Genomic DNA, 18,512 nt, shown 5'->3' with positions numbered 1-18,512 from the left:
TTTTAGCAGTAAAAATGTAATATTCCCACTCCCAGATCAAAAAACACACATCCATATTTATCTTGAATCCCCCACAAACTCATTCGCTCTTTTTGTTCAAGTGTGAACGACTGTCATGTAACAGATATGCGTCTCCGAGTTCCTGCGGATTTTGTCATTAAAGTCTCTTTATGGCAGGAAAGCACTTGGTGTGACGGTGGTGAGTGAACTCCCTCTCTCCATGCCTCAGCCTCCCACCGTCTCCTCTTTCCCCTCAGTCTGCAGAGAGCAGCCGTGCAGACGGCAGCCTGCGAGGTCTCACCAGGGTTTCGGCGAGCGACGAAGACTTCTGAGAGCAGCAGAGAGAGAGCAGATCAACGCTGCAGCTTCCCTCCACTTCATCATGGACCTGTGTACTAGCCGAGCATGGGGAACAACCACAAGTCTCGTCCTGATGCTCGTCAGCTGGTGTGTGAACATAAATGCAGGTGAGCCCAAACATCTCGGACTCTGAGCTGTTGTTTAATTTATTTCAGCCGCAGAAAATGATTTGTTCCAGGGCTATTTCAAACTTTTTTCTTTTGTGTTGATATTGAAAATTTGGCTCTTCAAACCAACAATTAATAAGCTCTTCAGAATTTCTATATGTTGAACTTGAATCCTTTGTTTCCTGAAAGGGAAACATGAGAAATTAGTTTATTTTATTTATATATATTTTTTAGTTTTAATGCCTATTTAATTTTAAGCATTTTTTTTTTCCTGCCAAAACATTACAGCAGTTTGGAAAAAAAAGAATGTTCAAGGATATTAACAGAGCCACAATAATTTGTCAGTCGTCAAAAACAACAGGAGCTGATGTGACCTGACTCACTTTTTCTATTACAATATGTTGATGTGCCATCTAATATTTGATTCTTGAAAAACAGGAATCTCATAAATGTGAAATGCAAATAAGAAATTATTTTAGGCACCTCTTCCAGCATATGAAGGAAGTGTGAATGTGAATTTGGATTTAAATTTGAAACATTGTCCACGTGTTGTAAATAAACCCATAGTGATGTTTGGTTAGGACACATTTGAATGGAAAGGACAAACTCTGATTTTTAAAACATTTCTAGAGTCCGTCACGGATCCCTACTTGTTATGGATATTATTGACATTTTGGATCAATTCACCCACCTCTATTTAGAAGTAAAAAACAACAACAACAACAACAACAAGGAGGTTGGTAGCAACATGGCGACATCTTCATGAGTTGGTCATGAAGTGTGGAAAATTTGGTCTCGACAACATGGTTTTCACACGAAGGCAGTTGATAGTTGTGTGGAGAAAGTTCTGCTTTTTAGCTCAGACTAGCCACATCCAAACCCCATCTACTCAGATGAAACAGAACATGTCAGAATTATGAGGCAGGACATTCGCTTCAGAAGATGTTTTGACTTCTCACACAACTCTCTTGACAGTGGTGATGTTGTTTTCTCGCCGTCTCTGCAGTCCTTCGCTGAAACGCTAGTTCCTCTCTCGACTGATACGGAGTCGGTGAAGTGTGTGTTCTAGTCACAAGCTAATGACGGATGATATCACAGCTTTTCTAACCTCTGTCTATATGTGGGTGTGCGTGTGAGGTGTTCTCTTGTGAGTGGAGTGTTGACATCTTCTGATAAGTGAATAGCAGTGTGTGAACACAATAAAAGGTGTTAGTTGTGTTTGTACTCATATGAGCCATGGTGTGTGTTCAGATATGAGTGACCATTTGTAGAGGATAAGAGATGTTCATAAAGTAAAAGTGGTTTAAGCTTTTCTACACTTTACCATGTCGCAGCTACAAACCTCCGTGTGAATTATTAAGATTTTATATGGTTGACCAACACAACCTATTGAAATGGTTTTGTCTGCAAACTGTTGTGTTCAGGGATGTGTACAGACAGACACTAGGTGGTGGTAGAGTGCCTGTCCTTTTTCAGCTAATCAAAAAGTAGCCTTCTGAAATCTTTTGCTGTGTGTGGCCTGTATTAAATCTCACACTACTAAGGCAGCTGTCATACTTTTTTCATACATTTTTTTTTTTCATACTTGGGGACCTCCCCCCAAAATGTCTGTGCAGACCTCTGGTTGTGTTGCATATGAGGTATGTGTTTTTCTGATTTTATTTATTCTCATCTAATGAAAGAGCAGCGCCTCGTATGGCTTTAGTTTCAGGGACCTGTCTACCCGTTTGTTATGTTGTTTGTTTATCTTTGAGCTGCACTAATGCAAATGTTGTATGATGTCAATAAAGTCTTATTCTGGTTTACATTGGGATTATTTAGATAAATTCTGTCAGATATTTAGACGGTAACTTAAATGTTAAAAGGTTAAAAGGTAACTTAATATTTTCATCTGGTAATATCGGCCTGCCTGTGTTGGACCTTTGGTTAGGTCTAAGGTACAGGCTGGGACATAACCTACATTCATCAATGGTTAAGGGTGACCAAGAAATGGTGAATTTAGCTTTAAAATGTTTATGTCGGTCATTGGAGACCTAAAATTTGAAAAATAGTTGACATCTCTGGTTCTTATAAGTTCTTTCTTCTTCGCAGGTTAATGATTCACACAATGGATAGCTGTCCTGGTAGCGTGTTCTCCCACTTGATACATTTGCAGTTTGTCATATTGTTTCCATTATCAGTCTACAGAACTCTGTGAGTTGTTCAAAGCTTAGTTCATAACCTAAACCTGTTAGCTGCAATTGAAGTCTGTAAAGGGTATTGGAATAAAAGGGAGCTGAATTATTAGGCTGCCATACCTCTGTAAGGAAAATTACACTGAAGATTTTTATTGTGATATGATGAAATATCAAGTGATAAAAGATTGTTAACATGTCAGAAAGTGCCACGTCATGATGGGCAGACTTCTTTTGTTGGCTGAGGTTGAATAGCGGGTTTTAGATGCCATTGTGTGCTTTTGTAAGCACTTTGCAGATAGAGAGAATTTGAGTGCGATGTTGTGAAATTGTCAGATAAAACCTCGCAATTGTCAACAAAAGCATGATAGAAGCTTTCAATTAAATTTAACAAAAACAAAAAGTAGTTTGCAGTAAATTCCTTCCAAAATTGTCATTTTTTCCCCCCAGGAAAAACAAAACTGTGCAAAACAAATCTTGTCTGTAACAAAACCGAAACCTACCACATGGCTTCTTATTATAGCTGGTACACAGGCAGGGGCTGATAGGTCCTGCATTTCTGTCTGCAAAGCCACACAGCCTTCAATGTGAAGATGATGAATGTTTTATGAGACACGGGAGCTTGAGGTGGCACTGGCAGAGATAAAAAGTTGGAAGAAGCTAAATGGAGGCTCTGATTTTGCTTTCAGTGTCATTTGTAAAGATTTGTGTTCAGACAGGTTAAGCTGCTGAAGTCAAGGCAATCTAAGCGTAGCTGGGAGGATGAACTAGCTTCAATCAGGAAGGAGTCTGGAGTTACTTGCTAAACGTTAATGAGGTGCATTTCAAGAAAAGAAGTCTGGTTCATTGTTTTGGGCAAACTTTCCCAATGCTTAAAGGTTGCCACAGTCATCACTCAGTTCTATATGAGTAAAAACACAACTGGGGTATCCAGTTTTCACACCATTCATGGCGGAAGGTCCTGCTTCCAGAAACAAACGTTTCTTTGTACCAAGATGGGTTGAGAGCTCATTCGGCAACCAGGACATTTTTACGTCAAAGCAAGATAAAAGCCAAATTGTATATTTAAAATAAAGACAAAGATCTTCCTTTTTGGAGATAAAGTTGAAGTGTTTTGATCAGAAGACAGTTACTACGTTTGGAGGGAAAAAATGAGCAAATCTAAGAACATCTTTTCCATTTCTGCAGTAGGACCATGTTGTAAGGGTATTTTGTTGCAACAGAGACTGGGGCATATAGAGGAATAGAGGAATGAACAATACTGTGTGTGAAAATATTGAAGGAATATCTTGATTTTGCACACAGTGTGTAAATATCTGTCTTCAAAACAAGAAAAACATGATGCAGTCTATGAATGGAAATTGATCCCCCCCAAAAATTATTATTTTTTGTAAATAGTGCAACTGTTTTCGCTGATTCTCTGAGCTGGAATTAGATCAGGTCATCCTGAATGCAGTTCAAGTGTCATTAGTCTCCAGGCCTTCAGCTGACGCTGAACATCACAGAGCAAAAGCTGAATAAAAGCTGCATCCCAACAATTTGGGATGCAGCAGAGATGGTATCTGACAGGTGATTTAATGAGTCTCCCAATGAGTCAGACAACGGAAAACATGAGCGAAAACCTGCAGTCTGAGCAGATTGTTACTGAAACCTTCCCAAACCCAAACTCCTACAAAGATGTTTAGTTCAAAGGAAATATTGTGAGATGTCTAAAACTATTGTAGCGACACGATTATGTCAGCTTTTGTTATGAACTACCTTCACTGTCCTTGAAAGGTAGAGACGGAAAACAATGAATAAGCTATGAACCTTTAAGTTCAAATATCTAAACTATGAAATTACAAAACAGAATGTAGTCTTTAAAAACAGTGATAACAGGGCTGCATTAGCAATGCTTATCATAAGTGCCTAGGTATGTGAATCAATCCTCTAAGGTTTTATGAATAAAATACATGAAACCCCTATCACATATTTTTTTGACAAAGATGTGCTTCCTATCAAAATTTTCTTATGGACCTGATACAGAACATCTATTTTAAATTCCAGATAATCTAATCTGTCGCAAATTATTTCTGCTACAGCCATTTACAATAAAGACGAATACATATGCGACATATGTGGCGTTGTAATTGAGTTTGCCTAAGTACTACTCAAATGATTCCTATAAAATGGCTGAACATTAAAAAAGGCAAACGTTTCCGCAATTGGGCAGACTGAGGAACCGTCGACTGAGGGTACCGGCCCTTGAGGACCGACTTTGGGCACCCCTGGTCTAGTGTTTTGGGTTTTTTTACACAATGGACACAAAGTGTGAGATGAGTCACCAATAAGAAAGCCTGTCCCAACCCATAGTGCTGCCCTTTTCTACTCAGTAATGTTCCTTACTTAGGCCTGCTAGCTAGAGAGCATATTTATCTGGAGGTTGAAGACGAGGCTTTGGCATGCTAATTCATGGCGGTGTACCAGGATGGCATAGGGGAAATGGGCTATGTCCCAGTTCAGCGGCTAAGTTCTTCATCGAGCTCGAAGACCGGAGTTGTGTGGCTGTGACTTGGGACGGTGTAGCCTTTGGATTTATTCCTGACCTTACATGACGTTTGTCCTGTTGCCTAACATGGAGGGCTAGAAGTCTCATCTCACTGGAGGATAAGGAGCCAGAGCCGGTCTTTAAGATGAGCAGTACCCGCTAGAAATAGCTACCTTTATAAACAGTTTGAGTTAGTATGTAAATAAAGTGTTAGTTGGATAGAACACACATTCTAAAAAGTGACAAAACAAAGGTGGGTGTCTTTCCCCTTTTCGCTCAAGAACTTAAGAGGTGCAAAATGTCAGTAAGATTCTCACTACTTCAGCAGGTGAGGTTTGAGCTTTCTCTCCCGGCCGCAGCAGGGCGTCTCCGTTTGCTGTTGTTGTGGGTGAATGTTAAACCAGCAGAAACTATGGGAATGTGCAGCTGGGTTAGTGAAGGAAAGTTTGGTAAGCAGGTAAAAGAGCAATGACTGGAGTCTCACATATAAACCTCTGTCTTGCATGCACACTTCATGAGTTGCCAGATAATTTCTGAAACACAAATGAAGTAAAATTTCAGTTCTAGATTATCTTGAATTTATCCCCTCTGGATTTTTGCCTTATTAAATCACCCTGTTGTCAAGTTAGTGCCTTTGTGACAAAGAATTCATGCTGTCTATTTTTGCCTCACATCTTCAGAATCGATTCTATATTTCTAAAATTCGCCACCACACCGAGGGGTCATGACCTTTACTAAAGAAAGTAGAGTGAATGTGCTGTGGCGTACATGAGACGTGGATTCTTTTTTTTAAGTTCACCAAGTTCTTGAAAGAAACTGATATGTTCTGATATTTTTGATTCATAAAGAATCATGCTTCCAACATCCCAGATTTGTGTCGTCCACTGAACACTGTGAGCTGAACACGTGTGAGCTCGGAGTCCTGCTGTGACTTTTGAGTAATAGTATTCAAATTTAACGACTATCCAGAATGTCACCAATGAAACTCTGTGATTTTGTCAAACATTTTCTTATGTTTATGTTTTTGTTTTTTTTTGTGATTCTCAGAAACGTGTCACAGGCCGCTGGTATCGAGTTTATCACCGTCGTCATTCAGAAGCTCCTCGCAGCTGTCCAGCAGTCATGGGCCGGGTTTTGCTAAATTAAACCGAAGAGAAGGTGAGTGACATCACTGCAGCCATTGTACTGTAAATTATATCACGGTGTGGTTATTAGCTATTAGCACTTTAGCGGAAGTATGCCCACCAATGATGGCTAATCTATCACATCGTAATGTAGAGCCTCACTGGACAAACAACTCTCATACCTAAAAGGTTAACCTAATGGTGCGTTCACACCAAACGCGTTTGACACTTCAAGTTTGACGAGTGTGCACTTTGAATGCAGATGCTTGGCATTCTACATCCAGCGTTTTGCGCGTCTGGTTTACGTCCAAACTCTATGCGGAGGCGCGTCAGGTCTTGACATGTCAAATGCTCCAAACGGTTCAAATCTTGCTGCACTAGGCGCTCAAAACATGCCTCAATGTCCCTCAATGCGCCTCCACATAGACTTTGAATGTAAACCAGATGCGCCTGACACTCAAAACATGTATGGTGTGAACGCACCATAACATGATTTTGGTCTGTAGAACAATGCCGGACTACGCAGGGAAAACGTAGGTCGAACATGCAGACAGACAGGGAGCAACCTTTTATGCACATAAATGTGCAGCTAACGTAATTCCTGACAGACCTTTGGAGGTTTTTTTGAACCGAGTCTACCTGACTGTCAGGTTTGAAGGCATCCTAAAATTTTTGTTCTAAATGTCAACAAAAGTAGAAACTTTGAATGTACTTTTAGATCAATTCAAATACTAAGTTCAAGTAAGTTCAAGTACTAACTCCTTTCCAAAATGACTTTTCAACACTTTCACAGATGCAGCAAAAGGATAAAACTTTGCCAGTAGTTTAGAAGTGACGTACCAATAATGCTACACAAACTCAGGATGTAAATCACTGTAAATTTTTCACTTGTGCTGTTTAAAGCCGTGCATATAAATTACTGACACAACTCAGTGGGTTGGTGTCCTCAGGCCAACCTCATACTCCTCCGCTCTGTAGGGTGCTGACATCTCGCACTGTGCTGAAAGGGAACGTGCTGAGATTAAACATAGTTTAGGCTTAGCTCGACATCATAATACCAAAATGATCACAAAGAATTTTTTCTTTCTGTTTAAGAGGAAACAGACAAACCCTCAGATATGTGCTGAGCAAAATAAGCCTCCCACCCACTCGTAGTCCTGTTGTCACATGTAACATTTAGGAGTTTTATATCAATAAATAATTGCTGCCTATTGCATCCTTCACTACACAAGCTCTTTTAAATTCCCAGTGTGTTTGCAGTGGTTGTGCAGAGAATCCCCCTGCTGTTTCTGCTCCACTGACCATGACGCATCGCACCATGTGATGAGCTTCACTTGGATTTAAATTAGCCAACTCTTCTTGATTTTGATTAGAGGTGGGTGGGGGGGCGGGTATTTATGCATTTATGCTGCGGTTTATGTTTGGAAAACTGATAAATAATACAGTCGACATGTTTTTGCTGATTCAATTTAGATCACCTACAAAGGCGCTCTGAAGCCTCTGTATACTTTATCATTGGGATTGATAAAGTATATGATGTGTGTTACAAAGAAATAAGCTAGTTGGTGTTGTTGGAGTTGTTGTTTATTTATTACCTGGTGATTTACCAGTTAATCTGGAAACAAAATAAACCAAAATTGCAATGCTTAGTATCGCATAATATTCAAATAATCACAAACTTAAATCACAGATTTAGACCTTTAAAGTAAACCACATGAGCATATCACCACCGAAGTTATGCTAGATGTGTCTAACACAAATTAGAAGCTCTTACACTATACAATACATTAGCATTCTACCATACTGTGCAGGAAAAAAAAGCTAGCATTGAGACCATGAGATCACTAAAAATTTCATTAGCTTAAAGCTAATCTGCTAAAACACTCATCTAGTACAAAATACACCTTTCTCAGTAGTTTATCACATTCAAACTCAATTCATGTTAAAGAACTTTTGCTTGCGTCCTCTAATGACGACATAAACTACTTCCGGTCTGCCATCAACTCGCTTCTGGTATTCAGTCACTTCTACCAATGTAAATAAACTAACGGACTGAACAATCTTGAAAATATCCTTAGTGGAAGTAGTAGTGTTAATTTATATTGGATGTTTTCCTGGCATAGACCTGGACACAATGGAGAGTCTTTTAATTTTAGTAGGGTTGAGGTAAGAACCATTTCAGTAGCCTAATCTTAGCCTGTTTCATTCCAAATCCAGTTTTCCGTGTTGGGTTAGTATCCTGTTGGATCACTCAACTGTCCCAAGGTCTCAGCTACATTACTGTGGATTTATGGCATTAAAAGAACTTGGAGGAGTTAACTTTGACATGAAGGAGCTTTCTTTTTGTCACATAAGCCAAATTTATATTTGTAAAAGCAATTTGAAGGGTAGGACAATCACAGGGTGAATACCTTTTACAGACAACACTTCTTATTTTGAAGATTAGTTGGCTCTTCAAATATGAAGAGCAACATTTTTTTTCCTTTCGAAATAGTCATTTTGCGATGTCAATTTCATTCTAGAGTACAATAGGAACTGAGCTACAGGCAATTTACGATAGCCTTGGTCTTCCTTGAAACATGACTGTCCTTGGAGTAATGGCAAGCTTTCAAAGAGTCAATATCATTGATCGATGTTGCTGTGTCTGCTTCAGCGCTAACAATCATCAAAACCAAATAGTGGACCACTAGGATCAACTGGGTAGAGACACGCTAACAGCCATCAACCAATCTATTACATAGTGGACCACTGGGTTGAGACGAATGGAAGTAAACAGTTACTCTTACAAAGATGTTTACTTTAAGAGGTAATTAAGTAGTAAGACTTGATTACATGTTTGTGTCTACATGAGCAGGAACTCTGTCATGCCAGTTAAAAGAGTTTTAAATGTAGTTGCTGACGTACAATTGAGTGTTATCAGGTTAACCCAACACTAACAGGCATAATTGTCTACAACAAATGAAGTTTTCTTTCAGCACCAGCCTGCTTCTGGTTCCTTTGGTAATTTGCTCACAGATTTTATTTGCAAATTCTTTTAATCCCAGATTTTTCATTCAACACAAACAAGGACTGATGAAATGAAATAAAAGGAAAATCCAATAAACTAAAGCAAAGTCGTATGTTGTTCTCCATACAGTTTTGTTTTTGTTGCTGTTTAAAATGCTGAACTTTTGACCTCTGATGTATTATTTACAACTAACATAATTCATCACTAACTGTAACTATACAGTGCATTATATTGACATATTTTAATATTACGTTATTTCGCCAAGTTAACATTCAATGAAAAGATTCCATTTCAAAGAGTCTGCCACAACATGAAACATCACAGCTGTGAAATGATACAATAAACATTCCCAGGAGTGAGGTTTGAAACACAACATTGATCATCCCTATTTGTATGCCACTGGCTGAAATATGTTTTCATATGCCTCAGTAACTTCCATTCAAACATGAAGCAGTGAAAATTGTTTTGAAACATTAAAAAAAAAAAAAACATAAATAATCTTTATAGTAAAAATTACTGAATATTTAACTTGACATTATTCAGATGTACAAATGCAACTGAAGTGGAAAAATATCTTTAAAATGTATTGTTTCAGTGTATTTCTAGGACAAGGGTCTCTGCAAACTTAGAAACCTAAAGAGTCTTTTTGCTCACAGGACAACCAAATAAAATGTTTAGAAGTGTAACATGACTTTTTGAAAAAAGAGCACTTTTTCAGCCAAATACCTCCTTTAGGAAATTTCTTATCATTTTTAAACAGCTAGCGTTTTGCTTTCATTTCTAGGATTTAAAATAAAGATGAACATAAAAGAGATTTCAACCTAATGACAATGAAAACAGATTGGTGCTGGTACTTTAAATGTTATTCTTTGTATAAAATTCAATAAAAACATTGCAGGGAATTTTTGAAAAACAGATAATTAAAAACCCATATTTGTTATTATGTCTATATCAGATATAGACATAATAACATATTGAAAACATGAACTGAGTCCTTTTAATTTTTAGCCAAAGTTATTAAAGGGGCAGTATTATGTAAAATGTACTTTTTTTCTAGCTTTGCAACATATGATAATGTTATTCCTTCATCAAAAACATACCTGCTGTGTTGCCTCATTGGTGACGTGTGTATGGGATCCTTTAATCTCCGTGGCAACCATTCAGCTCTCCAAAACGCCTGGGTGGACGTAGGTCCGCCTTTGAGATGAAACTGCTCTTCAGAGTTACATTTTCTGAGCTTCCGCCTTACACAGCACCCCTCTCTCATAGCTCCACTCCTCTGCTCCTTCAGACTAGCCAGCAGCAATTAGCAAACACCTGGTGGAGCTGTGCATCTGCTGAGCTCATTATGGGAGCTACTTCTCAGTGCAACTCTGGTAAAAACACTGAAGGGTTAATAGTGGAGCCGTTGTGATGACTTCCTGAAGACAGAGGTTCAGAAAGAGACGGAGGCCTAACTTCAAGGCATTAAACTGCAAAGTAAAATTTCTCTTAAGTCATATTTGATATATACAGAATTCTTATACATAGTTACTTGACTGTACTAAATGTCATGTGATTGGAAAACACGTAGTACTGCACCTTTAAAGATAATTTTGTTGTTTCATTTTCTGCCTTTCACCTTTGATTAGCCACACACATTATTTAGTATTCAGAAAGTTCACAAAGCAGTTCCATCCCAATACAATTAGTAGGAGAATCTCAGCGCTTCAAAGATCTGTCCTCCACCAATGTGCAGCTGACAATGTTCATGCAGAGGAAACAATAGTAAACATGTACATGGCCAGGACAAACGTTTTCAGCTTTTACCACCTCATCTTCACTCATTATGTTGAGAAATAACAGTTTTTTCTCACTTCCTTAGATAGATTCTTCCCTCTCTTGTTTCTGCTGCAGGTGCTGGAGGCTGGTCTCCTCTCAATTCAGACAAATATCAGTGGTTGGAGGTCGACCTGGGTGGGCGGACGCACATCACATCTGTTGCTACGCAAGGTCGCTATGGGAGCTCTGACTGGCAAACGGCCTACCAGCTGATTTTCAGCGACACGGGACACAACTGGAGACAGTACCGATGGGAAGGACACATAGGGGTGAGTTTATTGTTGTAAAGCATTGTTTCTCAAAGCTTTTCAGGCTGAGGAACACTTAACTCATTTAACAAACACCCATGGACCACCTAGCTTGAAATTGCCCCCGCGATAACACAATATCTTAATATATCCACCTGAAATGAAAATATTAGCCTTTTAACACACTTACTGTCACGAACATGTCTACACAGAGCATTTTGAGTTATTTACAGATTTTGAAAGTGTGGATTCTAAGCTTTCCAATGACGTCAACCACATGGAAATAATTTAAAAAAGAAGTTGTTCGTTACAACCAAGTGTTGTGTGCATTAATAACATTTAGGCCTATATGTCATTTAGAAGCACAGTTAAAGATAAATAGACTTGAGTTGCTGTGGAAGAAACAAAAAAAATATTCTTCTGCACCATTAAACATAAAAAATATACACTTATTTATTATTTGTATTTAATTCATTTAATCATTTTTAAATTAATAATAATAACAATTGTTTTTGACGTGTGAGCAGAGCATCATAAGCAAGCAAAAAGTCATAAAAAAAACAAAGAGCCGTTCCGAAGAATCAAATCGCTGGTGAACGACACCAGCTGCTATGACTTGGCTTCCTCTCATATAAGTAGTTTATTGTTTTCTTTCTACCAGTATCTTCAGTTTTTCTTTTGAGTAACCGAGTTTTAAGCCATTTATTCATTATTAATTTTAAACACAACCAAACGGTCGTTTATATGCAGTACCCTGCAGACCATTAGGGGGCGCCTGGGGACCACAGTTTGAGAAAGATTGGTCTTTCTCAAATCACAGTCTTTCACTACTATTCTAACAGCTACAATAATTGTTAGTGTTTGGAAAAAAGTACATTTGCAACTGGGACTAAACTTTTTTTTTTAAATCACCGATGATATGGGCAATTTTCAAAAATGCTAATTAATTTTACATTAGAAAATTATGATGGAAAAAAATGAAATGAAAAAAAGTAAAACCAATATATTGTCTTGCAGTGTTCTACAATGAAATTGCAATTTCATGTTTCACTAATAAGATGGAACATTTTAATTTTAATTATTGCTTAAATGTAAAGAAAGTAATCATGTAGCATAAGCTAGCTTTTGTTGACAGCAAAAAAAGAACAAACAAAAACAACCGCTGTAGGAACTTTACAGTAAAGACGTGTCAAAAATCAGGTCACGATGGAGTTGATTCTGCACAGGATTTGGTAGAAGTAAGTGAATGAGCAAACTGCCAGATTCCTGTGGGGTCCATGTCTCTATACCAGTGGCAGTCCCAGCCTGTTTGTTGCCCTGGGCGAACCACCGCTGAATTAACTTTGTACCATAGACTATGAAAGATGAGCTCAATACTTACGTGTGCTGGCGACTGCATGAGAGGAACAGGGACAGCTGACAATCTCTCCTGCAGCATATTGATATAAATCCACGGGGTGCCTTAAAACAACTGAAGCGCCACATATTAGTTTGCAAAATTTATCACGACTTTCAGGGTTTGGCGTTGCCCGCTGAGCTGCTCGTCTGTCATAACTCCTGTAAGACTTCCTTTTAAGCTCAGTAAGGCTGCATTTCTCTGACTCGCTGCTCTTCTCACATCCTTTCCACTTCCCATTGCCTATGAAGGAGCGTGAGAGCTGAAGACGGGGATTACAGTTGTTCCATGTGTTTCTGAATTTAAGCTTTCTGGTAGTACAGGAGAGATTTCACTGTAGGAAAGAGGAACATGCAGACCAGTTTCACCAGCATAACTACCAGAGAACAGCAAACATAATGTGCCAACCAGCTGAACACTGGTGTGTTTTGTAAGTGACTGAAAGTGTAATAAGCGGAATTTACATAATACTATTTTTGTTGACCTTTGGAGGTTCATTGCTCAGAGTACTATGTGGTTGAAGTTTGGGACTGGAGGAGTCCTTTTAATGTACATGAATTAGTAGAACCAGGTGTAACACAAGCATGAAAAGCATGAAATGCAATTTTATGCAAAAACAAATGAATTCTCTCTGATAGTATTGTTTTAGAAGTGTTAATGGGCTGTATGATGTGTTTTCCAGGTACACAGTGCCATTTTATACCACAATCAATAACTGTTACCTTCAGTTTTAAGTCAAATATGACTTAAAAGAAAATTGACATTGTCATGTAACATCTTGAAATTGGGCTCCTGTCGCTTTAAGAAACTCCTGCTGTTTTCTGAGACACAAGCAGATCATTTCTTTTCAATACAGTATGCATTTCTTTAATTAAAAAGGTACAACGGCATTTAATTTCCCTTTGGGATCAATACAGTATTTTTGAATTTGATTGAATATTGGAAGTATGAAACATAATTACATTACATCAAAAATAATGGTGAATCATATTCACATAAATAAATAAATAAATAAAAGCTCAAGTGAAAAGCTAGAACTGCAAGCACTAATGAAAGGATTCCAAGCCTTCCCAACTTTGGCCCTGCAATCAGGTGGTAACTTCTTAATATTAATAATGCATTAATTAATAGGGATCTTTCTTAGGATGCAAGGTCACCTTACATCATTTACTAACTATATATTAGCGTAATATGTAGTTAGTAATGTCCTACATCACATTATTAGTTTTTTTTTGCTGTGTTGCTGTCGTCTATATGTTGTGATATTAAAAGATCTTTCTCTGTGCTGCTGTTTTACAGGCCTTTCCTGGGAACAGTAATGCAGACACTGTGGTCCAGCACAACCTCCAGCACCCTGTGGTCGCTCGCTTCGTCCGCGTCGTTCCTCTCCACTGGAATCCAAACGGTCGGATTGGACTCAGGCTGGAGGCCTACGGATGTCCTTACAGTCAGTTTCCGTTCCTTTTAGTTCTTTTTTTTTTTAAAGTTACTTTTAGACATCTCGCTCATTCACAAAATTCTTAAGCAGGCTATAGATGTTACTTTCATTCTTATTTACTTACTACACTTTGCCCCATTTTTATTTAATACAGTTAATAAATTGGAATGTATACTTAACGTTTGAACATTTTTAGTATTCATAATTGAGAACAAAATTCTCACTGTGGATTTAAAAATTATTTCCCATTTCCCTGAAGGTGTAGACAATATGAAGTCAGTGATAAACTTGTGTTATCAAAGATAAAAGTTCAGTTTGTTACTTATTCAGAAATTCAACATTGGTTTAATCTCTTTCTACTATATTTTTAATGATTGTATTTCTAATTAAGTAAACATTAAACTTGATCAATTTTCAGAATAGTAAATCAGCTATTAGTGTTTTTTGCATGCTGGATTGAATGTTAAAACTCTTGTTTTTTAGATTTGTTAGTGAATATTAAAATGTATATGATGATTAATAAATGTTCATGTTGTAAAATCTTAGGAAAGTTATTAGAGATTTGAAACTTAACTCAAATTTGTAAGATTTGTTGGTGAAGTCAAGACGTTTTGACTTCGAGATGGCGAGCTCTGCAAAAAAATACACACAATGCTGCGAATTTTGTTCATGTATTTCTCAAAAAAGACAAAAAAAAGAAAAAAATGTGCACAAAACTTTGTCAGTATTCCACTAATGTTGAAAGACTCAGTTTTGTGAAATAAACCAATTTCAATATGGCCAAAAAAACCCACCTCCGCCTACCGCCAAGACTTTTTAATCAAAAAACAAGAGTTTTGTTTTTTATTTTCAAAATTTCCCCACTTTCATTAAGCAAATTTATTTTCAAACTGTCAAATCACACATTTATGTGGTCAATGGAGACACAGCAGCTACTGTTGTGATCGTCCCTTTTCAGATTCTGACACGGTGAGCTTCGACGGCGACAGCAGCCTTATTTTCAGTCTAAAACAAAGACAGACGTCCACTAACACCATCCGTCTGACATTTAAAACCACGAGGAACTCTGGCTTTCTGCTTGACGCTGAAGGACAGAATGAGCTCGGCCTCACTTTGGAGTTACAGGACGGACAACTTCTGCTGCTCCTCAGAAAAGGTACGACTCCGACACCTCGATGGTTAAAGTCTTCAACAGTTGTGTGTCCCAGCAGGTACCTTTTCTTTTGCCGTTTTGTTTGGTTCCATTGCCAATCAAATAACAATTACAGCCTGATGAGAAAAGTATTAAGAGTTTTCTAATTTTTAAATAATTGGAGGGTTGGCTGGTTTGTGATCTATCAATTTCCTCCCTTCTTGCAAATGCAGACACTGCAGGTCTACCTCAGGAAACCATCTGTGAACGGGTTTAATTGCTCAGTCCCTCCCTTTCTAATTCCAATTTATTGACTTTAAAAATCACATCACAGGCAATATCTGGCTCATTTGCACCTTTGTCTGCATTAGATTTGCATTAGTTAGTGCAGGTTTTGCTTCAGCTAACCCATTAAGGTCACTCATGTAGCCTCAGCAGCCTTCAGAGGCTCTTCGAGAAGTCCCTTCGTTCCACTCTGTTTGCCCGGAGCTGTCCAGGATGCTGGAATAAATACCCAGACTCATTTTGGATGTAAAATACAATCCAGTGGATGCATTAATGTACATTTATCAAAATGCCTCTGCATTTATCAGAGGCTCACATACGCATATTTGGGTTTTTATTTTGACACTGTGATTAGTACGGTTGATGAGAAATATTTGTATTTTTGTTGGATTTTCACTTCATAGCACAAATAAATCAAAACATTTCAAAACTGCTAAATAATAAAAAACACAATGTCACTCACAATAGTGACATTGTTACATTTTATTTAGCATCTTCGATCTTTTATGTTTCATTAGAACCAGATAATCAGATGAAAATATGAAAAAACAACACAAAAGAATCTCTCCTACTAAAACAAAAAGCTAAAGTTCATGACTCATTCGAGTTGTTACTGAATGGTAGACTCAACGGGGTTTTCAGGAAGGTGTTGTCCGCTCGCCACAGAGACGTAAATATGTTGCTTTGCTTTTATCTGCACAGCAACATTCTCATGTCGAAAAGGCCCACATGTGTTTGAGTTGATGGTCCAGAGCCGAGCCTTTTGGCTGTGGAGAGCATGAATTATTTCTGCAGAGTATAAAGTCTCTCTAGGCTTTTGATGTAGGCATAGTTTCTTTCTGGGGGGAGCACTGAGCAGCACGTTGAAAAATAACAGAAATAATTACTTTAACAACAATCCAGTAGCATTAACATTAGTCCTTTGACAAAAAGGAGGTTTGATTTGAGCAAATTATAGCCCAATTAAGTAAATACCAGGTACAAAGTGTGTCAAGTTTTTTGCTCTTCTTAAGCCACCGTTTGCCCAAACTTGACAAGGCATGCTTCCTCCAAAGAAACGCAGAGCGACTCATCTCAGTGACATTTTTTTTAATTTATCTTTCCGTTTCTCTTCTTTCTTTTTTTAGATGAATCTCATTAATAGTGTGATATGAACGGGTAACATGCATTGTCCATATGAGTAGCCAACATGTGCCTGTAGCACTTTGAGATTTTTGTTAATGAAAAGTGCAATGCAAATTAAATTCACTATTCTGCCTTGTCTTCTTGGACGTCCCGTGGATCCTCGGGTTCGGCGCAGGTGAAATTGTTTCGAGTCCACCTCCTGATGTTTTTGCCTCTGTTAGAAATCAAAATTGGATTTCTTATATCTAGTGACCTCTGCAGAAAAGGTGTATTACATGAGACCTTGCTTTTGCATCTCAGAGTCTTTCAGCCTCTGGGGGGCATGGCAGTGTGAGTGGCTGACAGAAAGTAATACAAAAAGCAGATTTAAGTGCAGATTTTAACTTGATAAGACCGATTGTCTCGGAATTTTTAATCACCTGATCAGTTTTTTAGTCCTGCTTTTTCTTCTTTGTTTTGCATTTTGAAGGTCTGCTTACAACCTGGGTATGATCCACTTGCACAAAATTAGACTTTTTTTTTTTTAAGGTTTCAGCTCAAGAGTATATTTTGAATGTCATATTTTGTATTATTGTATAGCTGAGATTGGATTTTAGACATAAATTCTGACATGTGTATCTCTAACACAGACTATAAGTGTAGAGGAAAGATGTATATGTTTACTATTTCATATATTCTATGTTGTGGAGCATTGTTTTTGATTAAAGATTTCTGTCTGTACCGTACAGCAGTCGGAGTTTTATGCAGAAAGATGTACGTAGGTAAATTCTGCAGGTTCTGTAGGTGAGCTACTGTGTGGGATGCACATCTACAGCCTTAGCTCAGCATCCAATTGCCACTGGAGCATAAATCCAGCTTTAGGAAGCGAGACAGCACTGGAGAGCACAGATAAGGAGGAAATGGAGAGGTGGAATATTGTACATTTAAAGAAAAACAAGACGCAGTAAAAAAAAAAATGGAGAACCTTTGACTTATTTGCTCACACAATGCAGAGAAAGTCAAATTTCTAGTCGAAGTTATTTGAAAAGTCAGTCTAGTGATCCCAAACTGAACATGAAGTTTCCTTATTAAACATGTAGCTTTAGCAATAGCAGCAGAGGAAGTGGACAGAGTCCCTGTCGGCCACGCTTCCAAATATTGAGCATTTACAGTCAGAGCAAGAGGAATGTTTGAGACATGTTATTGCCGGTCAGAGATGATGTGTACTTCTCACACAGCGGACTGAATTTCTAGTTAGCTTCATACATGGCCAAACGTTAGCGGTGAAAATCAATCGCTTTCGTTTGGCCGCTAATTTCAACACAGTCCACGCCCCAAGGAAGAGCAGAGCAGGAAGCTAGTTCTTTACCAAGCTTGCTAAAACTTTTGTCTTTCAGTTTTGTCTTCTGAAACATTTTCAAGCATTTTATCACTTTTCTTTTTTTATGTGTATAACCAAGATATTCTCTAATAGCTGTTGGCAGACTTGCTGACAGCAGGTGATGCAACAGCTGTGCACGTTTTCTACACTACACTGCTGCTTTTATCCAGCACTGAGTCATGTCAGTCCCACTGATGATTGTGTTTTTTTTGTCAGTTGTTTAACTTGGTGTACTTTAATTGCTTCCAACGAAGACAATATAAACTCACTTAGGGGTAGGGTTAGTCACACAACTATATTCCAAGTGAAACAGGAGAAAACAAGTCCCCAAAATCTTAACATGAAAATATCCAAATCATTTGGAAGGAACACGTTTGTCACTCATAGTTAAAGACAACCTATATTTCC

General features: G+C 38.1%; 1 protein-coding gene across 1 annotated transcript in view; it reads left to right on the top strand.

Moving 5' to 3' along the window:
- Positions 1-152: 152 nt before the first annotated feature.
- Positions 153-18,512, top strand: part of LOC106935080 (contactin-associated protein-like 4) — a 44,259-nt gene continuing 25,899 nt past the window's right edge. Inside the window, exons 1-5 of the mRNA XM_015015359.1 lie at positions 153-467; positions 6,216-6,326; positions 11,196-11,389; positions 14,064-14,211; positions 15,161-15,358. Of these exons, the coding sequence (XP_014870845.1) occupies positions 221-467; positions 6,216-6,326; positions 11,196-11,389; positions 14,064-14,211; positions 15,161-15,358 (898 nt within the window). The 5' untranslated portion in view covers positions 153-220. The remainder of the gene's footprint in view (positions 468-6,215; positions 6,327-11,195; positions 11,390-14,063; positions 14,212-15,160; positions 15,359-18,512) is intronic.

Source organism: Poecilia latipinna, unplaced genomic scaffold (assembly GCF_001443285.1).
Source record: "Poecilia latipinna isolate Pla-1442-1.1 unplaced genomic scaffold, P_latipinna-1.0 Scaffold1904, whole genome shotgun sequence".
NCBI lineage: Eukaryota > Metazoa > Chordata > Actinopteri > Cyprinodontiformes > Poeciliidae > Poecilia > Poecilia latipinna.
The sequence above is the reverse complement of the archived record's forward strand: the minus strand, read 5'-3'. Positions and strand labels throughout refer to the sequence as shown.